Here is a 26,233-nt window from a genome sequence, read left to right on the forward strand (position 1 = left end):
CGTATCTGCAGTTTTGTCTGATCTTAGTAAAATATACCAATTTAGTAAAGGCAGAAGACATTGTAGACATCTTCCCAAGCATTCCAGTTTAGTAAAGATGTAACTCTGCAGAAATCATCTTTCCACCCATCTTTTTTGTGTTGTTTTAAAATATAGAAAATAGATCATATATTATCTCTACTACTTATTACTTGCAAATCAATTAACATTTCACAAACATTTAATACAGGCATAGTTTTGTTCTATTATCGTATTGTATCTCTGTGGCTCTGAGTGCAAAAGTATAAGCAATATAAATCAGTATTTAAATTATATATTACATGTTTATTATGGGTGCAACATTTTTTAAATTTACATTTTATGAAAAATCAGAAGTATTTACAATTTTTGCAAGATAAACTTGTATGCTCTAATTTACAGTCTGACGTAGTAACAATTCATAAAAATTCAGATCCTTTAGAGTTGTGTTTACAAATTACTTTTTTTAGGAGGCAGCTACAAAGGATATTGCTGTATACACAAGCAAGAACCAGCTTGCTATTTTTTTTTCTTTTTTCATCAGATAGCTACATGTGTTTTTTACATTGTTTTTGAATTTCTTTACAAAAAGTCTACATAAACTTGTATGGCTTCGAAATTGTAACCTGCACCCAATGCAAATGTATGTATAATCACCTGAACGAAGACTAGTTTAAAAGTGCTGAAACATAACTACTTCATTTAACTTAGAATTGAAAGTAACAGTTGATTAAAAACAGCTATACAGTTTTGGGTTTTCACTAATAAAACATACTCATGTTAAAGAGCATTTGATTGCAAAGCAGATTACAATTAAGATTCCAGTAAATTGACTGTACCATTTCATATTAGTTAGAAATTCATCATTCAGTAAGATCATCAAATTAAAAGCCAGATATACTCTTCCAAACAGGTCTAAAGTACAGTATCCCCTTAATGCTAATAATGGAAATCTCATCTGCAAAAGTGTATAGTATACCTTAGAATTTATGTAGCCTCTGCAAAGCTTAATTTATTGTAAAGCTTTAGCAGTCCAATTTATTACCGGTTCTGCATGAATTAGTTCTAGCAAGTTGTATTGTTTTAATATACAATTTAAAATAGATACTGGTATTGTGAATGGTCATATAATATCCCCACTTGCACGTTATTAAATTATTTTGCTCCAATACTTTTGATTTCTGCATTGAAAAAAACACTTGATAATAATAACACAAAATATTTTCTAAATTAGAAATTTACTTAAAAAATGTTACTAATGTGTCACTTCCCTGTGCTTAGGCTGTGTAAGAAGAGTAGATGACAAATATTAAAATCGGTGGTTACAGATAAAATTTAAGCTAATAAAATGGCAGTACTTGTCATCCTGCTGCCATAAAATACCCTTCTGAAATGCTATTCCTCCCAAAGTATTACGTTTACATTCACTTCACACAATTCCAAAAGCACTTAAATTCCAAAGACTTGCAATCAAAGCGAAGGGAAATGCTGTGTGCTGTTATAATCTTCAGTGATTTTTAAGGATTCTCATCTTTGGTGACATTAAAGTTTCTGTATCAAAGTTTCAACGTCCTGCATGATGCATCTCCCTTTACTATGGCTGCATGTATTGCAATTACCCCATGAGGAAGTAATCCAGTATTTTAAACCTCTTTTAAAACAATCTCCAGTTTTTGCAGATCTCCCTTTTAAATCCCAGTCAAAGGAATTTTTATAAAGTTGTATGTATTATACAAACAGCATGCTTTCTTTATGAAGGGCCAAACTTTGAAAAAGGAAGTGAGGCACATGAATAATAAACTGGATAGGCACAGGTTTCTTTTAAAGGCACAAATGTTATGCAATTCATATAAAAATAAATTAAATCTACAGCATTAATTCAAACAATCACAACGCCCATAAAATTTACTAACTGCAGAAGTAAATCTCTTCTGTCTTTTGCAATTTTATAACACATTGCACTTAGGAAAAATAAACAAACACCTATATAAAACAACTTAGATGTTAATAATATATGATACATGGGAATCAAGTTACGTTTTTATACATCCCTAACTCAAATGGTTTTATGGCATGAGTGGATGGAAGAACTACATGAGTTTGCCTTGGTTTTCTTTAAAAACTGGCAATTAAAGAATCTGATATTACTTATGGAAAGCTCAAATATTTCTTACTTGCTCTCCTACATTTTAAGGTTTAATGCTTACAGTATAACATACAATTTCATACTTTCATTACAACTATTGATTACCATTTTGACTTCTATATAAATTTCCTAAAATTTTAACAAATTTTCCCCAATATTGCAGTTGATCATTTACAGACAGTGTTGAAGTTAACTTCAGTGCTATTAAAGTAATAAAAAGTTTGCAAAATGACCTTCAAAAGTGCATTTTCTGTTCTGTAGTTCAGCCTCAAAGTAGGTCAACATTTAAAAAAAATTAATGCATGTTAAAATAGTGTTTGAGAAGTAGAGGGGGCAGAGTGAGCTTCTTGCACTCCTTTGATCCAATGACTTTCACAGGTTCATCAGCAGTCTGCCATATACCGTCCTGAAAAATAAAGGTAGTTTTTTTTGCATTCAGTAGGTAAAATAGATTTTGTCAGTATTTTCCTGTGAGCAATTTAACTAACTATGGAAAAACAAAAGAAATGCAAAACAATTTTCAGATGTGTTTTAAGGAAAGGTAACTATGCATCACTTGTTTAACAGTTTCATAATCCATAATTTAGCACTACAGAATATATCATATATTAATTTGAATACATAACCATTTCAACATCTTACCAGTGGCAAATCTTTTCTTAAGTAGGGAAAGCCGATAGCCAGTGCCTACTAGCTCTACATCTACTCCTGAAAGGGTGCTTCCTTCACTTATGAATTGCACTGCAAGTGTTGCTGGTTTACTGGGTCCTTCTGAAAGTTCAAATTTTGCCCTGAGGGATCCAGAACCTATAAAAAAACAGTAATGTACCAAGAGGAAAAAAAAATATCTCATTCTTCTAATATAGACAAGATCTAATTAAATACATTTCCCAAAAAACTTTAGTTGATTTTTCATAGACATTGGTGAAGCTCACTTCAGTGCCATTATAAAGTAGCAATAGTTCAAAATTATTTTAAAATACACTTCTGTAGCTAGTGCAAGGCATTAAAAAAAGCATGCTACTGCTCCCTTTTTCTAGTTCTTTAACGTTTTCTTGTTCTTGCACTTTCTAGCGGGAAAATAATGAGATTTAAATAATAAATAATGGAATAGTAAAAGTCAAGTACCTTTACTTGCTTAAAACAACTTGCTATTCCTAGTCAATAGGAACAGCTAATTGATGAGGAGAGCTAGTAACTTGATAAATTTGCCATAAAGTCCATTCCATTTCTTTAGTATATATATCATAGTTTGGGTAAATGGATTCTCATATTCAAGAGCTTTGAAAGTTGGTTGTGTTTTACCTCTGTGATTCACCACTCACATAATGTGTTGGATTGTACAAAAAGCACATTTTACCACCCTGTACACCAGAATAAAGAGACTTCAAGACATTTGTCCTAATATGAAGTCTTTCTGTAACTTCTATTGTTCCTATAAGTGTAAGCCTGGCATAGTATCACTTCCTCTTAAACACTGGATTGTGAGTATTAAGTATTTGTGCTCAAGAGAAAGGGAAACAAAGATGGTTGGAAGAGAAGGGAATATAGCAGAACCAGTGGGATATGCAGAAGTCTGCTGAACACACAAGATGTGATCTGCATCACTAGCAGTCCATTTTATGCTGCTCTGCAGGTGTGCAGTAGTTTTTCATCTGGCTGCATTCATGTTTTAGTATGGCTTTTTTTCTTTTAAAAGAAAATATAGTTTAGAAAAGAAAAAGAAAAGAGAAGACTATCCCTACATAACCAAAATGGAAGACAAATGGCAAAGAACTGTGAGGTCAGTGAATGGTAAAGTACACCAGACTACAAAAACAACCTCTGTCAGACTAAAATACCCCCAGATTTTGTTCAAATGACCACCACAACTTTGCAGCCTTTACACCAATTGAAGAGGGCTTCCCTTTCCAGGCTTATAGTTCCTATATGAAATCAGACATATTTACAGGAAAATCTATGCTTTCATAATGCTCTTCACTAAATTCTTAACAGGACTACAGACACTTCCAAGGGCCACAAGGCCATTTTTTCCACAGAGGCTTTGTGGATGAGATGCTTCCCTTTTGCCCCTACTTTTCTAATTCAGAAAAAAAACATTGCAACTACAAAGGCTTCAAGGACTGTGACATCAATTGGACTTCAGGGAAAGGCAGCTGTGTGGAGGACACCTACTGATACCTCACAAAATGCTACATAAACTACCACTCTGAGCAGATGTGCAGAGTCTTTTTTTTTCTCAGAGCTGTATGCAAAAACAAAGACCCTCAAAATGCTGGTCAAGAATCATCTAGAGTTGAGCCTGTCTCAGCACAGTATTTTATTTTATTTTTTTTCAGTTCTTCCACTTACCTCTTGCTACTTTATCTCAATTGTCAACGTGTGGCAAAACAGAAGACAGACAGATCCTTTTTCTTCAAATAATTGCTCATTTTCAAATAGCATTGATGTAATAATTTCCTTACTAAACCTAAACTCTATTTTAGAGCTGGTAACTGCTTTCAAGGGGGTTCACTATTTTTCCTTTTAAAATTAAATGATTTGTGCTGGTTTCAGATGGGGTAGTGTTAATTTTGTTCCTAGCAGCTCATATGATGCTGTGTTTTGAATTTAGGATGAGAATAATGCTGCTAACACACAGATGTTTCAGTTGTTGCTGAGCAGTGCTTATGCTAAGTCAAGGCCTTTTCAGCTTCTCATGCTGCCCTGTCAGCCACTGGTAAACAGGATATAGCATCAGATGGAAGTGTATACACGCATGAGGATGCAGAGGCTAAAACGATTACATTTTTATTGTTATCTTTTTTCTGTAGAAGAAAACAAAACAACAAAAAAATCAACTTGCCTCCATTCTCAGACTTCTCTGAAATGCTAGATATTTTCCAACAAGCTTTCATCTGGTCTGCATTCCTGTAAGAGAAAGTTACAGGTTAGTTACAAGCATCAATTTTTAGAACATTATTTCTGTACGTTTACACTAGTACTTTAAAAGACTACGTATGTATGAACTACATCTCTAAATGGATGTTTTTGAAAATGTTTGATTATTTTGTATAAGTTTGTGGAAAACTATACAAAGCAAACAAGTGCACTGCACCTGAGTTCGCAGCAGAGCTCATGCGTACATGACACCTCTTTATACAGTTAACACTGTCCTATGCCTAGGTTGATAACTCAAAAATATTTGTCTTCAAAGGGCAAAGACAGGCCAAACACACTGGAAACAGTTTGAAAGCTGAGTTTTTATGCTTGATGGTGATGGTATGAATGGGAACAATGCTGATTGCTCTCTCCTATGAGAGATTCTTGGCTGTATAAATTTTATTCCATTTCCATTCCAATAAAACTATAGTTGGCAAAAGTGGCACATGGTTTAAGTTTATGACACACAGATTTACTTCTGATTATATATAGGGACAGAAAAGAAAAGGGCACTGAAAATTGGAGTCTCTAAACTGATAAGACATTTTGATATTGAGCACTTTGCAGCTGTTCCATCATAGGAAAGTTAACAACATAAAGCTGTGAGTGGCATGAAATGCTGATAGGTGTGAAATTGTCTTTGACATTGGTATAGCAGGAATGAAATGTTCACGTAAGTAGCACAGATGAAACCAGTCATTTGCCATAGACGGAATTACAAAACTGTTATTAAAAATAAAAATAAAAAAGCACAACGGGCCACTACCCAACCCAGCAGGCCAAAAATGTAGCATGACAAACACTACAACTGTATTTATTTTTTGTCAACTTGCAAAGCTTAAAATTCTAGCTTTGGGTGGTTGCTTAGTTGAAAGGCAGAATAGCTGGGATTGAGTCCCTTACTCTGACGAATCTGCTGTGAAACAGTCACTAAGTGTTGAATCTTCCTACGTAGCACTAAATGTTCCTGTTTTTACCTAGGTTTCACTATTAAAGGGTTTTGTGGAAGAAGCCTGGACAGGGAGAAACTGATCATGTGCAGGCAGGATACTGAATCTGCTCCAGTAGAAAAAGTTTAAGATGATCTGGTTACAAGTTTTGCTCCCTTGAAATAGAAAATCTAGAAAGATTCAGTCTTGGCAGATTTTTTTCCACTTAAAATGATTCTGTATTACCACATTGTCCAACCAACACATTTAAGAGGACTGCCTTCTGAAACATCAAAACCTATCTGATAAATATACCAAGTTTATTCTTCTTCTGAACCTTGCTTTATAGGAAGGTTAACAAAGTTTGGTATTCTTTTCTCTCATAATCTTCATGCTTTACTCAGCTAAAAAGACCCTTTTGACCCCCTTGGAAGTAAACATCCTGGAATTAAATTATACCTGGGCGAGTAATTTAATGTTACCAAACCACAGGTGCAGTGGTTGAATTCTGGTCACCTTTTGCTCATGGATGTACTTCTCTGCTTTTTACTACCACCCTCTGCTTGTTTTCACAAATCTGTAGCAATATACTTATCTGAGGCTTATGTCTCACTTTCAAGTGCTGCTGTAAATGGCCTGCAGTCTTAGGAGGTGGTGGCAGGTAGCTGTGAGTCAGATGATAATCGTGACAACTCTCGAATTGAGAGACAATGCTACATTGCTTATAAAGTACTCTTCCATCTACTGAGTTATCTTTTAAAACAATTTAAATCAGAAGCTAATTTTTAAGTTAAAATAATCAAGAAGTATAAATCTGTATGTTGCAAGTAACAACGATCAGAGGATACAAAAAATACTAACGTATGTGGAACCTGAGCGTGACACTAACTTTATGGAATAAGGAGTACAAGTTGTAGTGGGCCTGGCTGGGATGGAATTAAGTTTCCCCACAGCTACCCACACAGTGCTGTGCTCTGCATGTGTAGCTAGAACAACATATCTCACCACATATCTCACCAATCTATACCACCTGTACACTACATCTATATCTCACCAATGTTTTGGCTACTGCTGGGCAGTGCTGGCACAGCATCAAGGCTGCTACAGCATCTCCAGCCCTCCACCCCCAAAAGCCAGTAGGCTGGGGTAGGCATAGGCAAGAGGGGAGGGGACATTGCCAGGGGAGCTGGCCCAAACTGACCAAAAGGATGTGACATGCCATGTTATGTCGTGCTCAGCAACAAAAGCTGAGGAAGGGAAAGAAGAAGAGGGGGACACTCGTTATAAAAGCATATGTCTTCCCTTGTAAAAGCTACACATTTTGAGGCCCTGTTTCCCAAAACGTTGCTGAACATTGCTTGCTGATGTGAAGTAGAGAAGAATTGTTTTCTTCTTTTGTTTCTGTGAGTCCTTTGCTTGTTTTTCTTTTTCTATAATTAAACTGCTCCTTATCACAACCCACGAACCTTTTTTCATCATATTTTCTCCCCCGTGCTTTTGAGCAAGGAGAGTGAGAGAGAAGTGTGCTGGAGCTTAGCTAGCCATCAGTGTGAAACCACCACAAATCCATATACATGGATGTATTTACACACACACAAATCTATATAATGTTTTTTTAACCATTAAGAGATTCTGGCTGCAAATCATGTTATTAAGAATAACTATCCTGTCTACTAGACCAAAAGAAAACATCGGAAATTTCATGAAGACCTGTATTATTATACAGTTGGAATGGCTGAATATAGTTTCATTTTAGTCTGTACGAATTGGCTGCACATGGTCTATTTTGGACCAGAAAATGTCCTATGCACTTTATTAAGAGAAAAAAAAATCAACTATTTCTTCCAATGAAATTTTTTAGGCTATGACCCTAATGAATATAATGACATGAACTTGAAATAATAGAAAGAAAAGTATTAATGTTACCATTTTGCAGGTGGAAGCGACTGCATGTTTGTTACTCCTCCATCTACTGGTACCACAACCTGTACATTAGACAGCATACTAGGCACATTCATAGACTCTGGATTGTATTTATAATCCACTCTCACATCAGTAGTGCTAGCATTACATTTCCAGTAAGTTGCAAGATTCAAGGGAGTGGACTGGATGCCATTTGAAGATACCTGTAAAAAAAAACAACCAAACAAAAAAACACATTGAAAGCAGCTTAATTACAATATCTACCCTTTTGGGCAGAACCATGGAATGATGGTAATGAGTATAATTATAGTATAACTATAAATCGTGACAAAAGATCAGAAGAACAATCGACCTCTGAGCCTTTAAACTCAGAATTCTAAAGACTGTTGCAGCCTACAGTAATTGCCACTCTTTTAATTTTAAAATAAATTATTTTTAAACGATGCTTTAAATTCGCTATGGCCCATGAGACTTTTTCCTGTTCTGGCTTTCTTAAGTCCAATAGTTTTGTTTTAGTCTTGTTCTCTAACTCACAGAAGGAAGTTACCAGTGCCAAACATGCTTACCAATTGTGTACCACATCAGTTCAGCTCCCCAAGCAGCAAGCAGCAAAAGAGAATACCTGTCATTGGACAGGCAGACAGCAAAACAGTTCTTACATACTAAAAGCATTGTTTTCCTGGCATAGGAGAGCTGGAAGCTGCTGCTTCTGTGGTTGAGCTCATGCTGCTGCCCTGCTGCGTACCTCTACCACCTTCCTCATCTGCTTGAGGAACCTTCTATTTCCCTGTGCCCTATCTTCCCTTTCCTTGGCAACTCAGGACTCTTTCCATCTGCCATGGCTACTGCATGCCAATGGCTTACTTTTCTCCAGTGCTAAAGGCCTCACAACTCCTCTTTCTACAGTGCTCATTTCTGCAATCCAAAGAACAGTTCTGTTCTTTCAATCTTTCTTAGGGTTTCTGTGATTCTTCCTCTGTTTTTCTGTGAATCTAACATTCTTTTTATAGATTCAGTATGGCAATGTCTTGAACTATACCGAGAGGATGTGGAAAACTACACTGGTATTAATAGCTGCATTGGTAGGCCTAGGAAATCCTTGTTCTCCCATTCAGATGAACGTGTCATTTCTGTATTTTCGTGAAGGTCTTCGGTTGACATCCCACAGAATCACAGAGTGACTGAAGTTGGAAAGGACCTCTGGAGGTAATCTGGTCCAACCCCCCTGCTCAAACAGGGCCACCTAGAGTCATTAAGCCCAGGACCATGTCCAGGCAGCTTTGAAGTATCTCCAAGGAGGAAGACTCCACAGCCTCTCTGGGCAATTCATGTCATTGCTTGGTCACCCTCACAGTAAGAGGGTTTCCCGATGTTCATGTGACACGTCCTGTGTTTTCAGTTTGTTCCCATTGTCTCTTGTCCTGTTACTGGGCACCACTAAAAAGAGCCTGTCTCTGTCCTCTCTGCACTCTCCCTTCAGGTGTTTATAGACATCGATAAGATCTCCCCTGCCCCCATCTTCTGTAGGCTGAAGAGTGAATCCCAGCTGTCTCAGCCTTTTGTCACAGGAGAGATCCTCCAGTCCCTTCTTTGAGCCATCTCTGTGGCCCTTTGCTGGACTCTCTTGAGTGTGTGCATGTCTCTCTTATACTGAGGAGCCCAGAACCTGACTCTGCCTGTGGCCTCACCAGTGCTGAGTAGAAGGGAAGGATCACCTCACTCCACCTGCTGGCTACAGTCCTCCAAATGCAGCCCATGATACCACCAGCCTTCTCTTCTGCAAGGCACGCTGCTGGCTCATGCTCAACTGTGTCCACCAAGATCCCTGGGTCTTTTCCAACAAACTGCTTTCCAGCTGGGTGGCTCCAGCATGTCCTGGTGCCTGGGGTTATTTCCCCCCCAGGCGCAGGATTTTGCACTTCCCTTTGTTGAACTTCATGAGGTTCCTGTTAGCCCTTTCCTTCAGCCAGCTGGGGTCCCTCCGGATGGCAGCACGACCCTTTGACCTATTAGCCACTCCTTCCAGCCTTGCGTCATCTGCAAACTTGCTGATGGCAAAATCTTCCCCATCCTCCACATCATTACTGAAGATCTTAAGCTGGGCTGGTTCCAGTAGTGACCCCTAGGATACTCCGACTGGACTTTGCACGACAGATAACCACCTTCTGGGCCTGGCTGTTAGCCAGTTTTTGAACCACCTCACTGTCTGCTCATCTAGCTCCTCCATGATGATCTAATGGGAGACAGTGCCCTACTGAAGTCCAGGCACACCATATCTACTGTCCTTTCCTCATCTACTAAGCCAGCTGTTTCATCATAGAAGGCTATCAAGTAAGGGGAAGCATGACTTCCCCTTACTGAATCCATACTGATTACTCCTGATGACCTTCTTGTCCTCTGCATGCCTAGAACAGTTTCCAGGATAAGTTGTTCCATATTTTCTGAGGGGTCAGAACATCACTCACTCTCTTATATTACATCTGATCAGCTACAGCATCCAAAAATTAATTAATTACAAAAGCAAATGCAATTGAATTACAAACTTAAACAAACAAAAACCTGAAAAATGCCTAAATTCATGTAAAATTTAAGACTTTGCTAACAAATACCTAAAGAAACAGTGTTCAAAGTTTTCACACTTGAATTGGAGTAAGGTGTGAGCAAGCTGAAACAGGTCATGAATTCAAGGGAATCCAAGGGAATCACATGAAGGCATAACAGGAATGCACTCAGCCTGGGCAGACCCTATGGATTGGAAACAGTGACATACCCAGAATTGATCTAGATGCAGGGTGACAGTTCATCTGTATGCTATCAGGCAAAGAACAACCCTTATAAATTCTGTATAGATAAGAAATCAGCCAGAGTTCATTAAAAAATTCCAAAGGGAAAAATGTGTTTACCTGATACTTTAAAACATCCACATTATAATAGGATGCAGATGGATTCTGCTCTGATAACTTCTTGAGGTAGACAGTTATAGCTTGCATGTTCATCCAAAAATCCCTAGTACTGGAATCACTTTGTGACTGATCACTACAAAGAAAAAGAAAGGTAGGACTGAGAATTCAACACAGTCTTCTTTTTTGGGTGTCTAATAATTAAGACTAGATCCTTTCCCTTCTTCAAGCAAGAGTTTGTTATACTGCTTTATGACACATAATTATACCTTTTTAATATTAAGGAAAATTATCAGCTTGTTGTATCTAGTAAAAATTCTCCTTCCATTCAAGGAGCAGTGAGTTTTCTCCACTGACAACTGACACCACAAGATTTAGTCTTGGATTTTATATTTAATAAACTCAATATTATCAGGTGCCATGAGGATGTGCCATGAGGATGTGCATGAGGTCGGGATACAAAGGGTCTTTGAAAAGGAATGTTATCCAATTTGGAGTAAGACCTAAAATTGTAATTAATTTTGGTTATGTTATAGCATCACTAAGATTTCTGCTATATGTGTGTTACTATACTTTCACATCTGCAGAAAGCATAAGCTTTCTAAAGTTTTTCCGTTAAAAACAATTTTCAAATTATTATAAACAATTGCCTTTTAGGTACTTATAGTTACATTCAATCTATGAAGCAATTTATTATATCATCTCTCTATGTAGTTAAGAGCAAACGTGACTGCACGATCAAAATGCTGGTTTGGAGCTACTGGAGCATGAAAACCTGTTTTGCAGGTCAAGAATATTTTCAGTTCTGGTTGCATCATGTTTATTTTGAATAAGGATGAAATTTTTAAGAATACTGATTCAGAAACAAAATACAAATCATTTATCAATCAAAAAGCTTCACTGAAGCTCTGTGGATACAGTGAGGACCTGCATCCATTTGCTAATGAGGTCTGCAGAATGTGTGTGCAAAGCAAAAGCTGAAAATGAACATCTGGATTACAGTAAATATTACTGCAATGGGATGAATCTAGAATAGTGACCTATACACAAGTAATCTGTTTGATTTATTTTGACTTTGATTCTCAATATAGTATCGTAATTCATGCTACATCCATTTTTAGTAAAATATAGATGAACACTTACTTATCACTACAGGGACCTTACACAATTTAAGTAAATGTAATCTACAGTAAAATCCTTCTGCTGCTCCACAATTAAGTGCAATTCAAAATAAATTCTGATGTTTCCATGAATGTCACTCTCACTGAAACATTCCACCTCAATAAATATTAAAGAAATGATAGCATTTGCCATATATGATGAAAAGTTAAATTATTACCATACAGTTAACTTTGTAAGTTTCTGTTACATGCATTTTTTCTAATTAGAGGCAATGTTACAGCACTCAGATAGGAATATTAGACATTTTCATGTTTTGCCGAAATGTACTTTTTCAGTATAATTCGTTGTCAGATACAGTTCTGCTAATATTTCAGGTATATACCATCATGTCAAAAAGCAGCAAATACATTTTTTTACACTGAAACATTAAGTATGAATGATCACAATGAAATTAAATGTGAAAGAATGGATGCATATGGTTTGTTTCAGTTATTTCAGTAATTTTTAAAAATGTACCATCTAGAAGTGTTTAATAGGTTTTCAGATAATTTCTCCTCTAAATGGAACAAACAATTACAGCTTTTACAAATGTCCTTTTTTTTTTTTGAAAAGAAGTCAAAATGCTGTGATTTCAACACTTATTCTACTCAACCTCCAGCCTTTTTTCTTAAGAATTCTCCAAAACATGTTGCTATGCACTTGATATATATATAGCCATGTAATGGCTCTAATCTACTGTTTAAGCAATACAGCTTAAAATTACAGTAGTAACCAACAAATGAGATTAGGCATAGCTCCTACTATTTGTCTTCTACTTAAAGCCACTGTTTCATCATTTAATCATACCACTGTTACTGCATAAAGAAATTTGTATGACAACATAAGAATTTCCTAGTTTCAATATCTAATTTTTCTTCATATCTTGTATTTTCATAACTAGTTAGATTGTTCATATAGTTCGATTGGGAAAAAAGTATTTTTTTCCAATAGGTTATTAAACCATTTCATGTATAAAATGCATGTAAAAACACAGTTACCTTTGCAAAGTATTTCTTATGGCTCCTGTTTTATTTAGCATAAATTTCAGTACCTTACTGAGATTTTTAATGGTGGCAGTAGAAAGAAACTGAGCTAAACAAGATTAGTTCATAGAATTAAATTACAGTTAAGCAAATCAACAAGATGGCAGAGAACTCTGATTTACATATAAAACAAGTGAAATTTTAGAAATCACACAGTTTACTATTATATTAAAAAAAATACAAAACCTGTATACAAGTTGTGCATTTGGAAGAATCTGCTCTAGTTTGCTTGTGTTTTTTACCCTGAAGCAGAGCACAGCTGGAGATGGGTTGCTGGTGAAGACTTTAATAATCCCACTTGGGAATGATACTGTCATATCACCAGTGATCTTCACAATACATCTAGGAAAATGAAAACATCAGTTTTATTGCAACTCATTAACTGCGTGGTTTTAATTGCTGATTTTAAAGCAATCACTGTACTTGCACAATCTGATGAGCTGAATTCAAAACAAAGCCAATTTTAAATGAGGGTAATGTGGCACTGTAACAATGTACCATCACTTTCAATTTGGCAGTCAGATGAAAGTGAAGAAAAAAGTGCAGCTGGTTAAGCATACAGTAGTCTTGGTGGATATTATTCAGGCTTTGAAAACATGGCACAACTATGCTTAGGCAAGGCCTACTAGCATAGCAAGGGATGTGACAGGGTGAATGAGGTGCTTTATAGAGCTGCCCAAATTTACTTGTAGCACCTAGCTGACTACGATAAAAACCTTTCTAATTTTCAATGTTTTCACTGAACATATTTTTGTAAAGCAGGGATATATGAGCTCCTAGCAGGATGCAGGACAATAGAGAGCAAAGAGCCACTGTTGTCACTTACGCTTGGGGAAAAAAAAAACCTGTGAAACCCCCTTCTAATGCACATACATTTTCCCCAAAATATTACAAGTATAAACAATTTTTTTTTTAATTGTAACTTATTACATTCAAAACAATTCACTATTTAACTAACTTTGTGGGATCTGCTCCTTTAAAGTAGGCGTTAACAGATTCAGTAAGGGCTACTGCAACAGGCAAGGTGTCCTGGTTTCCAAGGCTGACAGGGCTGGGACCACGTGAAACACCTAGAATACACACAGTGTATAGGTTTAATTTATAAAAGTTTAGCAATAGATTTCAGAATGGTTGACTATATCTGTCATTTTCACAAGATGTTACTACCATCAAGGTCACAGGAGGGCCTGAAATGGTACTTGAACAGTTATTAGAAAAATATAAACATAGTACAGTACAATCACACCACCAAAACACTGCTTAGCAGCCTAAGAAAACAGGACTATCAATGACATATTGTAAATGGACAGACACAAGGAAATACATATGAGCTAGAAGAATGCTGCATTAAAATGGCTAATGATAACACCAAAGTCAACAGATCCAAAGGACATTGGACATTAACTACAATACTTAAAAAAACCCAACAACAACAAAAAACAAAACCTACTGTATGCTTGTTGCATGGAAAAATGTATGATAAAATGGTGAGGGAAATGCAAAGAATTCAGCTACAGTATGTATGAACTTAAGTGCATATACATTTATATTACTCTACGTAAGTGAACTGTTGAACATTCTTTTAACGACTTTAGCCAACAAAGGTAAAAATTTCCAAGCAGAAATTGCTGGAGAAATATTTTGCTACATTTTCTATTGTTTTTGTAGTAAGGGTTCTGGGAATACCTTGGAGGTACTTGGAAATACACAGCAGTTCTCAAGAAAAATAATTATCAGGCTTGCATCAGCCTTCACAGGTGTTTGTGCATATACAACAGAGTTAAAATGCATAGCTACAAAAATTAACTCAGACCTCATGCTACGGCTTTTTAAAATCTGTACAACTGAAAAAACTGGTTGTCATGGGATATTACTTTTATCAGTGTTTTCCAATGTGCAGCCAGCTACTTAATATAAACCACGATACTGGAACTTTCATCTTTTTTATTACTGCAGCTGCATAGTAGAGAGCATCTTACTAATTTTTTGTACCACTGCTGAAATGGTTTATATCACATAATATATTTATCACAAAGGAGGCACAGTCTTTCTCATGTCATAAGCAAAATGAGAAACTTGATTTTCATACCGTGAAGCAGAAACAAAATGCTTCTGTATAACATTGCTAATGGCAAACTAATCTCCTATTTACTTCAAAATAGCAGCTGTGCCTTCTGGGCTCTTTCATAAACAAAAAGGAATTTGAGACCTTGTTCTTCACAGAAGGTCTACTATGTGATTTTATGCTTAAATACAGAGATAAGAGAAAGAAGTATTAACAACAGAACAGTGAAAGACAGGAGAGTTGGTCTAATTCTGCTACTTTCATACCTTGCCCTCCATCATGATTTCTTGCCTAAGGTATGAAAACGTTCAGAATACTTCTCCGTGCTATGAGAAGGTATTAGTGCAAACTTTAAGCCCTCTTAGATGCATAGTACTGCTCTAGTCACAAGTGTTCAAAACCAAAAGATTCTTCAATGAAAGAAATGTTATGATGCTTTTTTTTTTTTAATATAAACAGTAGATCATTTTTATTTGTTCTTTCAGAGTACTCATAGGTCATGTTTCCAGTGTTGTGTTTCTCTCCATGGAAGCTAGCAATAAAAGCTGTGATTTTCAGTAGTCTTAGGAATGCAGAAATAATGACTTCAAAAAACAAATAGGCATTAAAATTCTGTGTTAACAACAACCAGACCCATTCACAAAATTCTGTCTGATGAAATACCGAACTCCAGAAGTATTCTCCACCTAAGTCAAAATATGCACTTGATGGAACAACAAACAACTGCAGAACCCATAAGAGGTTTTTATGTCATATTATGTCAGATTGTCTACAGATTTATAAATTGTATCTAAATCTTTTCCTTATAAAAGTGTTGCAGATATCTTTACAGTGATATTTTAAGATCAAGAGTAATGTGAATACATAAATTATATTCCTATCACCAAAAGACAAACATTGATTTCTTCACCAAACAGGGAAATTTATTAGTAACAACAAGGCTATTTTACATTTTTCTGGTAATACCAAAGCAAATATATATATGTATAAACATTTCTCTGAGGTGTGTCTTAGGGACTACTACTTATTTCCACAGCTCTCAATCTTCATCGCCCTTTATGATTCATGAAATCTAATCATTCTCCTTAAAAACAATGAAGTGAAACATATAAAACTGTCTAACCAAACACTAGATGTGATTGTTTTGTTGCCTTGCAGTTGAAAATATAAGCCTAACAATACAATGCACCACTATCCTGCTTCATGGCATTCCATGTCTGCTGCACCCTTTCAGAGGGGCAGGAAGCCATAGGGCTGTGCCAAGATGGACTTGCTGCATCTCAGACTGCAGCACAGCTCAAGGGTCCAGATGTTCTGCAGTACCTGCATAGCTGGCCTTGATGTCCTGATCACCGTTAACAGCACCTCAGCTGTGCTGACACATAGCGACATTGACACTGTTGAGGAGGGTGGCAAACTACTGAATAAAATCTCGTATCATTGGTCATAAAATGCCAAATAAATAAATTTGACCAAAGGGTTTCAGTTCAGTTCAGGAATAAAGACTCAGGTGATTTTAACATTGGCTGTTTTGGTGAAAATATATATACATTTTTTTTTTCAAAAAAAGACTATCTTTACTATCTGTATCTTCAAAGCTTTGTATTATATGAATATATATAAATGTTTTTACCTACTTGTCTTATGAGAATAAGGACCATCAGAGTAAAAATGTAGTCCCTTTTTTTGAATAAAAGCAGTAAAGCAAAACTAAAGAAGCAACACCAGGTGTCAGCATGTTTGGAGAAATAGAAGACTATGCTGCAAAGAAGTGATTAAATAAAGTTTTGATGATTTTGGTAACATATAACACATTAAGAAGTTGCACTTTCTAGCTATTTGTATCTGCCAGACACCAGAAATAGCTGGAGAAACTTGTTCCAAAAGAAATACAATTTTATTAGGTGCAGTGCATTAGATAATTAGTTGACATGTAAGTCTGCTTCTAATACAATACCTGGTGGTGCGTCACAAAGCCTTTCTATTGGATGAAGTGTTCAAATCAAAAGATCATCCTCTATTACATTTAAATGAAACAAGACATTGCAAGAAAACAAAATATTTCAAGCAAAAATATATGACAATTTAATATATATATATATATATAAGTTCTTTCCAAATGAAAATTAAGCTAAAGTATAAAAGAAATGTACAATTAGGCACACCTACAAGTTCACACGGAACAAGACAAGAGTCAGCTCTCTATTATTCAGAACAAATGGGGTGAGGAAAACACTAGATTGTGCAAAAGCCAAAAGACTGTAGACAGTAGTGCAGAGTATCCTCATGCCCCAAAGTCATTCTGCCATCTGCATTGCCCTTCCCATCTCTCCAGGTCTATTTAATTCACACGCACGGTGCAGCGAACTGGCCCTATTCATTTTTGGTAGGCCAGGTTAACAACCATGTCAAATCTCTGTGGCAGCACACATCTCCTTACCTTCTTCCTCACACACACATGCATATACAGAGAGCTGGAGCTACTGATGCTGCTGCCACCAACTTCTAGTTCCTTAGGACCAGTGCTGAGGCCTGAGGAAGAGAGCCTGGATGGACTTTGACAATCAAAATATCAGTTATCTTTCTATGATGATTCTCAGCGTTTGGGAAAATGGTAGACACTGAACTGTGCCACCACCACAGCAGCTAAAACTGGTCAGACCTTACTAGCCTACATCTTGCACAGTGAGGAAACAGCTGCACTGCTTTCCATATGGAACTCCCCTATAGAAGCTGTACAGATGCTCTCCTGAAATGCTGAGCCTGGCTGAGAAATCCTTAGCATCAGTACCATTCACAGACAACTGAGTGTTAAATCAGAGTCTAATTTCACTTTGAACTAAAGTGCTAATAGTGTTCAGAAATGAAATATTATGCTTCTGCTAACAAAACTAGTTAGAGCGTCTTTAAAAAACAACAAAAAAGCAAATGAAACACCTCAGAAGTCTCCTTACTATTTGTTAAAACCAAATATAAAAATTGAGGACTTTGTTTTAAAAACATGAGAAAATCTTCTGAAACTTGTGGCAGCACATGGAGACTGATTTGACTTTTTTTCGATTGTTCTTTTGTTTTTACCAACTAGTTCTGCTTAGTTAAAATACTTCAATAATTTGAAGAAGATGCATGTTTCTTTTTTTTTTTTGAAACTGCAATTACAGAATAACAAACAAAATAAAAATAACATAAAATAACTCTGTTTTGAACATTTATATTCATTCAAATTTATCAGTATCCTGAAGTATTTCTGTACCTATAAAATAACATATTCCAAACAAGTGCACAATAACACATTGTGCTCGATGAACGCATATACAACCACACCAAATATGAACTTACTGAATATTGTAACTTTGAAAAGTATTTCTCTAAAGAACATGCCATAATTGCATTAATGGCCTAATCTAATCAAATCCACTCTCCTGGCAGGACAGAACACTGTCCTGTCTCAGTATCATTTAGTAGCAGGTATTTCAAAAGATGCTTGAAATACCTATACTAGACTTACATGTGGAACAACTAACTCCAAGGAATGGTTTTCCTAAGAGGTGAAACTTAGTGGTGGAATTATACCACTACTAAGTTAGTATGGTTAATTTAACTTACCAACTGTAGGTGTGTTTGCTGCACTGAGGGAAGCAGAAGAGGATATTGAGGAGATGCTCTCAGCACGTGCCAAGGGAGCTGCAGGTGGTGGACTTGAGTTAGAGGTCAATGGAGGGCTGAATGGCCTAGGCTGAACACAAGAGTTCGCAGGAGTATTAAATAGACAAAGTGATTTTAAAAATAAAAAATACTGTAAATGGAAGAGTTTTTCTATTTCCCCAGTTGGGGAATGTATCTTCCCCAATACATTTCAAAGCATTTCTTATTTCTTTTAATACTTTATCTATCCTAGTTTTCGGTGTAAAACAGAGAACACACATTTTCCTTGGAACTCAACTCCACTATTTCATAGACTATTGATACTATTCTTTTCCCTGGGTAGTGAAGTCTAATATTTTTGATTGTGTAACAGCCTGTCAATAGTTGAACTGTATTACAGCGGCAGAATTTAAGCCTACAGCCCTGTGCATGTGTGCACCAAATGCAGATTTGCACAGCTAAAGGAGAGCTACTAACAAACTGGAAGCAAGTCCAGCATAAGGCAACTAAAACAGCTGGGATCTGGGGAACGTAAGAGAGGGTAAGAGCTGAACGATCAGAGTTTGCCCAAGCCTGGAGAAAAGAAGCCTAAGGAGGGATCTACTAGCAATCTTTTACCAGCTAAAAGGTGTCACATTCTTCTCAGATGTGCAAAGAGCTATAGCAAAGGAACTTCAGTTGAATGTATAGGAAAAAGTTCCTTCTTATAAGCTGGGACAGCTTGCCCAAAGAGGTTGTGAGATCTCCCTCCTTGGAAACTTTCAAAAGTTGGCATGTCCCTGAACAATTTGATTCAATTTTGAAGTTGGACCTTCTTTGGACAGGAGGTTGTACTAAAGATCTTCAGAAGTCCCATCTACCCAAAAACTTTGAATGGCTTTGTAAATAACTTGACTGTAAAAGCACCAGTTTAAACTAACCAATGATCACTTGGGGATTAATCTATCTAAAAGGTACTGAAACTCCTGAAACATCTATTTTGGCTGGGCAATGGTTATTTTATTTCAGTTCTATCACTCTTGTCAGTGAGTATATGACTTTTATACAGACTGTGGGAATTGTAAATGTACGTGACATATAATGAAGACAACTCAGTCTTCCACTTGTACAGAGGTAATAGCTGATTTCTAAAACAACAGTATAAAATGTATGTAACTTTAAGCAGAATCATACTTTATAACAGAATACTACCAGCTAAATTCACTTCTATTTGGATGATAAGAAGATTCCTTTGTCTAAGAGCAATTACTACAGTTTTATATTGGAATGAGAAAACAATCTCAAAATAGACCTTACAATATTACAGAATAGCAAAATAGTTAAAAATGTTTCTGTTTTGTGAACATGTAGGACCAAAATTTTGTCTATAATGAGAAGATGGTGAATGTATCTTGCTGTTTTGAAGGACAGGAAGAGAATATTACCAGAGTCACATTCTTTCAAGTCATTAAGTCAAACAAAACCCAAAGAATTATAATATTCATAGAAAAGATTAAGCACGGCTTGGTTTGATATGCTGCCTGAGTACTTGCATTCTTTGCCACAATCTTTATCGGCAGGTGGACCTGCACTGCAGGCAGTGAGCAGAGATGACCTCTCACTATCCTGATGGGCAGCTGCTGCAATCTGCCACCTCCCTTCACCACCAACCAGCACCAAGGGCAGGGTGAAGTCACAGAATGGCTACTTGTGTCAACACACAACTGATAATGATCTACTTAATGCCACTCGTTCCCCAAAGCTTTGGTGATATTCCTAAATCAATGGAGCTTTACTAACGACTTTGCTAGAGGTTCACATTTTGAATACCTTAATCCCACAAACATACTATCTTTGCATTTTCAAACTATTTATTTATTCACTCAAAAACAATTGGCTGATGCAAAAATATGTTTTAGACCTTTCTAATTCAATTAAGAATTATTTTTATCATAGTAATGTGTTTACCAGAAACAACTTCCATGCCTATTTGGTAATGGTGAAAATCTGAGTATGTGATTCCTTGAGCACTGGCTGAAAAGTAACTCCATTGTAACAGTGTAAATTAATGGTATATCTGACATTGAGTTATAAAAGAGAATTTAAAAAAATCAATACATACTATTTCATTAATTCCACTAAGTTTCCCTGTAGACAGCTTTGGTCTTGAGGCAGGCCTTGGTGGGGGTACAATGGTGCCTACAGAAAGAGGAGTTGTGGGTCTTGCTGAAAGAAAGCAAATTTAAGGAAATTAGAAAGATCACGTTGAATATAAATACATACTCACTTGAATAAAATAAATGCAAGTTATGTTTCTATTCAAAGTCCCTATTTTGCAAGTTCCATTTTGTAAGATTTACCACTAATCAAAAATGCTTTTAAAATAGGACTATAAGATACCCTGAAAAGTGACTCTAAAAATGGCATCATGGGCTTTCTCATTGCTCTCAAATGACTTTATATCAACTATTCTTGGAGGTTTATAGGTAAAAAGATGGTTTTCACTGAGCTCCTTTTTGAGTATAATCTATGTGGTTTCAAAAAACAGGACAATCTTTCATGCCCCACCATAAATGGAAAATTCAGTGGAAATTTGTATTTGGTCCTGGCTGACAATGGGGCAACTGTTTGCTTAAAATTATGCCCTTTGAAATCATATTGACTCGAATATGTAAATGCCAGTGCAACAAATATAATTCAGTAAATTACTCTGTTGTTTGCAAGAACACAATAACTCCTTATTATCTCTTAGCTGACCTGTCAGAACTAAAAAGTGATTAAAAATACTGCCCCCATGTCCTTCTAATGCTAACAGACACAACTAACAGACGGTGGCAGCAGTACAAAGATGCCACTTTTACATAGTCACTTTTCTGAATATAACTGCATTTCAAAATAAATGTTAAATGCCATCCAGTGAGTATGCCACATCTAAAATTAACTTCAAAATAGAACGAAACCCTTATACATAATTACATTCCGAGTACTTCATCTCCCTCAAATTATTCTGGATGGTTCTTTCTTAAATAATTAAGTTAATGTTATATAAAATGCAACTTTAAGCATGGAATTTTCTCAGGCATTCAGCATAACTCTGCCATCATTGAAGTAAGGGAGTTTCATTGCTGACTTGGAAGAAATTAGGCTAATACTGACCACATCCGCCTTAAAAGTTGCAAATTGAAATGTCCCCAAACAAATTCGATTCTGAAATATCATCAATTCCTTTAAAATTCTTGTTGTGCCCCAGGAAGGCAGTGAATGCTAAACACCGAGTAGTCTGCTGCAGTATCAAAGGTATACAGTGAAACATGGCACACTTGCCCAAATACTTTTTCCCATTGCCCTCTTAATATGTAGCATTACCATGATATCATCCACCCTTCAAAATAACAGGCGTTAAAAAAGTATTATTCTTATTCCAATGTATTTCACTTTATTTCATCTGAAATTACACACAAAGCTGGTTCAGAATGCATCTGCTTAAGAATGGAATTGCTTTTGCAAATTCAATCATTTAATCTTTGAGACCTCACTGCTCTCTGACATCACAGATACGTACATTCATATTTCTAGAAAAGCTAAGCTTCATGTAGTTAAGAAAAAGCAATGCCTTTAATTGAATAATTCAAATTTTTCTTCTTATGTCAAGCTGAACATTTATTTTGATGTCCTAACTTTCAAGGAAGTTGGTGCTAACAAGCAGTTTGTTTAGTACATTCTAAGTTAAGAAGACAAAGTTAATTTTAACATCAGGTGAGCAAGAATAATGAAATGAAAAATCAGACCAAAGCTTACTTTTTAGAGTCAGTTATTAGCAAAGAGCAGCACACAATGCATGCTTGTCATACCCTTATTTGTATGAACACAAGGAGACACTAAACTATATTCCAGTAGTGCTGAAGATGATGTGGAAGAAATTTCAGCAGCAGTGCCAGTTTCTTCAATGAATAATTGTTCATGGCATATAGCATTATTTGAAAGGTCACTTTGATCCTCAGAAGCACAGCTGTTGGAAGAATTCCCAAGCAAAGCAGAAGAGGCAAGGCAGGCATTTTCAGTTGTGAATGGCAATTTTGGGGGCTCCTTCTTGTCTGTGCTTGTGTCTCTACTTGTAAGAAGTTCATCAGCAAAGGAAATCCACTGACTGAGAGACCATGAAACAGAGGATAAAGTACTCCCTGATGGTGCTTCTGTAACACCAGATTTGCACAATGTGCTAATGGTAAAGTCTGGTGAGGATGGGCTTCTAGACACAGAATCTGTCTGGTGTCCAAGCAAAGACTGAGATACTCTACACCCAGGCAAATCATTGGTAGCTGAAGAGCAATTCCTATTGTGCTCTCTTAGAGTAGCTGAAGGAAAAGGGAAGAATTGAAACTAGAGGCAACACTGAAATAATAAAAATTTCAATATAAATCTCAATATAAATCCAGACTTAAAAGGTGTATTCAATAATCATTGCATGATGATTACTAGCCAGCATGAAGAAAAAACAAAAAACAAAAAACCAAAGTGTTCTACCAGGTTAAAAATCCCACTACTTACAATTAAAGGAAAAACAACAACAACAAAAAAAAACAGCCACATATCTTTGGTACTTTGTTCATACTTTCAGCCAGGTCACCTTCCGTTTGTTAACTAGGCCAAAAAGTTATTTATGGTGTTTTTCTCCTCTTAAGGCCTTTACTCTCATGACTTTGCTTATTCCTCTGACTGCTTCCTTATTGTGGTTTAACTTCCTCTTGACTTTTTCTTTTACTTTTCGGTGTCCTAATCCATTTTTATTTCCTTTCCATGGCATTTCTTTCAAAGTTATTTAATCAAACCTATCCTTCTATGTTCCTTCTAAACCCTCCATGCTTGTAATGGAAAGGCTTACCACAAATGGCTGCCCAGTAAATGAATGAAGACAATGAAGTCATGAGATCCTGTTTAATATTTTTCTGTCTGTATTCTAGTGACTGTACGCATGAGGCATCATCTGCCTCAGTTTATTTTTCTTGTTCATCCCAGAGTCTTTGGGGTGCTGGAAAATGGGAGTTTCCTACAAGTATTCCCTGCACTTGGCTGTTGCCTGTTGCAGTAAATGACAACAGAAGCAGCAAATGCAAGGTTAGTCAACTCTCAACATCTTGCAGATTGGCAAAGCTAGGAGCAACAGCAGAGTGGCATAGAGAATTAAAGAGAGCAACACATTTAAAAATTCACATCAGAAGTGTAAGTCACTATAGCTATCTTTCTGTCATGAACAAGTACATTCCCTAAGCCCAAATAAACAGAGACCTAACACAGTTTTCCCTTTCTAACAGATATTTTAAATATCATTCAAAGACTTCGAAATACTACTACAAATCCTATACAAAAGCGATGTGGAAATGCTATTTTAAAAATACCTGTTTATGAAAATGGGGAAGATAAACAAAAAGCATTTTTACAGTTATCAACAGCTCGCTAAAAATGTCTGTTTTGTTTGTTCAAGATCACAAAGTTAGTTTAAACATCTAATAAAGCAGGACTATTCACGGATGACCAAAGTTTACCTCTATTCTGCATAAACCAATGCCTGCTCAAATACCACAGTGGTTTAGGTGTTCAATGATTAACAGAGTAACAAAACAGTATCTAATGAAATGTTTTAACAGTAAAAAAAGTATCCGTGGGACTTGCTAGATCATATTTACATATTCTGTATACAAAATAAGTAAATAATTATATACTTGAGTAATTTAAGTTTTGGATTGAGATTTTCAAAAGCTTTAAGCATCTTGGCTTATAAGCTTATCTTATTAACATTCAAGATGAAGATAACACTGATTTCAAAATAGAGGTTTCAAAATAGAATCAGATCAAAGTATGTATTTTTTGAGGTCTTCAGAACTAAGATGCAGGTAAATGAATATCAGAAGCTAATTTGATTTAAACAACAATATGAACTACTGCAATTAAGTAAAAATTTTCCCAAATGTGCTACTAATTTGATAACACTTCAGCACGCTCACTTGCTATTTAACTCCATGGATCATTTCACTGATGTAAATACCACACTTAACTCCTAGAACAACAATCCTTTAAATAATTATTCATCAGATAAAATTTGCAAAGGCAAAATATGTAGATATTTAGATATTTGTCACATCTAAAATAGACTTTCATATCTAAAATTGACTTATACCCATGAGGCATTATATTCCAACAATTTCAGTCAAACATAGGGCTCTGTGCATAAGCCATTTTCATGTACAAGGCCAGGTGCAGATGATTCCTCCTGAAGTCTGGCTACTGATCCCAATGATCTGTCATTACTCATCAGCCAGCAGCTACGCTCTCCAGTTCTGTTGACAGGAGGGACTGTGTGAACGTTTCCTAACCTAATTTACCCTCCTACTCATAGGTAGCAATAAATATCTGATTGCAGACAGAGCTTCGGATGGCGGATGTGGCCCTCCAAGTCCCCTGCTGCGGACAGTGCCTGTGGCCTCTCTCTGATGCCAGGACAGATGATCCCCTGTCCTACAGGACAGCTGCAGTGCTGTCTTGGAGGAGCTATGCCACCAAGTGGAGGAGATAAAGGAGGAAAGGAGCAGGCTGTGCAGCATGCAAGAATATGAAAGGGAGACAGATCTTCTCTGAGACACAACAGCTTGAAGAGCCTCAGACCCCAACCACAGTAGAGAAGCAGGCAGTGTCCACCCCCACTATTAAAGTAAGCACAACCTCTAGAGAAGGGGAAGGATGAAAGCTGGTGACTTCTGCCACCAAGAGGAAGGCTTTTGCCCCTTCCAAGGGCTTACAGCTACAGAGGAGGTTCACTGCCCTTGCAGTTGAAGAGAAGCCAGATGGACGTTAAAGCAGTGAACATGGTCCACCTGATCCTACACCATGCAAGAACACCTGGAAGAAATGGTAAGTCACTATAACGGGTGACTGACTCCCCGCTACAAGTGACAAAGGCACACATCTGTTGACCTGAGATATCAACTAGAGAGGTTTGCTGCCTGCTGAAGGCCTGGATCTGGGATACGGCAGAGGAACTGCTGAAGATGGTTCAACCCACTGACTACTATCCCCTGCAGTTCTTCCATGTGGTGCATAAATGATACTGCTAGGTGAAATATGGACAGTATCAAAAACAACTACAGAGCTCTGAAGGCAGTAGTCAAAGGCATGGGGGCCCACATGGTTTTCCACTCAATCCTGCTGGTGAGGGGAAAGGGTGTCAGAAGGGCACTAACAGGACATGTCAATAATTGACAGCAGAACCAGTGCTGGCGACAGTGTTGTGGGTGCTGTGACCATGGTACCTTGCTTACAGATCAGCATCTGCTTGGGAGAGATTGGATCCACCTCACTACATGGCACAAAGACATTTTTACCAATAGGATGGCTGGCCTCATAAGGATGATGAGGGACTAAAAGAGTAACCAGCAGTCCTGTGAGGGATTTGAACACGGTCGCTGAGCAAACAGCATGCGGTCATGTGACTGGAACAGATTACAAAA

At 36.7% G+C, this 26,233-nt stretch overlaps 1 protein-coding gene across 2 annotated transcripts in view; it reads right to left on the bottom strand.

The window, feature by feature from the left end:
- Positions 1-316: 316 nt before the first annotated feature.
- FCHO2 (FCH and mu domain containing endocytic adaptor 2) overlaps positions 317-26,233 on the bottom strand; it is an 89,810-nt gene continuing 63,893 nt past the window's right edge. For both annotated transcript variants that reach the window (XM_040540890.1, XM_040540891.1), the window contains exons 18-26: positions 20,854-20,957; positions 18,714-18,843; positions 14,001-14,112; positions 13,229-13,384; positions 10,842-10,974; positions 7,942-8,141; positions 5,010-5,074; positions 2,807-2,971; positions 317-2,570 (exon numbers count right to left, since the gene is read on the bottom strand). In XM_040540890.1, coding sequence (XP_040396824.1) covers positions 2,548-2,570; positions 2,807-2,971; positions 5,010-5,074; positions 7,942-8,141; positions 10,842-10,974; positions 13,229-13,384; positions 14,001-14,112; positions 18,714-18,843; positions 20,854-20,957 — 1,088 coding nt within the window. In that variant the 3' untranslated portion in view covers positions 317-2,547. The remainder of the gene's footprint in view (positions 2,571-2,806; positions 2,972-5,009; positions 5,075-7,941; positions 8,142-10,841; positions 10,975-13,228; positions 13,385-14,000; positions 14,113-18,713; positions 18,844-20,853; positions 20,958-26,233) is intronic.

Source organism: Cygnus olor, chromosome Z, assembly GCF_009769625.2.
Source record: "Cygnus olor isolate bCygOlo1 chromosome Z, bCygOlo1.pri.v2, whole genome shotgun sequence".
Lineage (NCBI taxonomy): Eukaryota > Metazoa > Chordata > Aves > Anseriformes > Anatidae > Cygnus > Cygnus olor.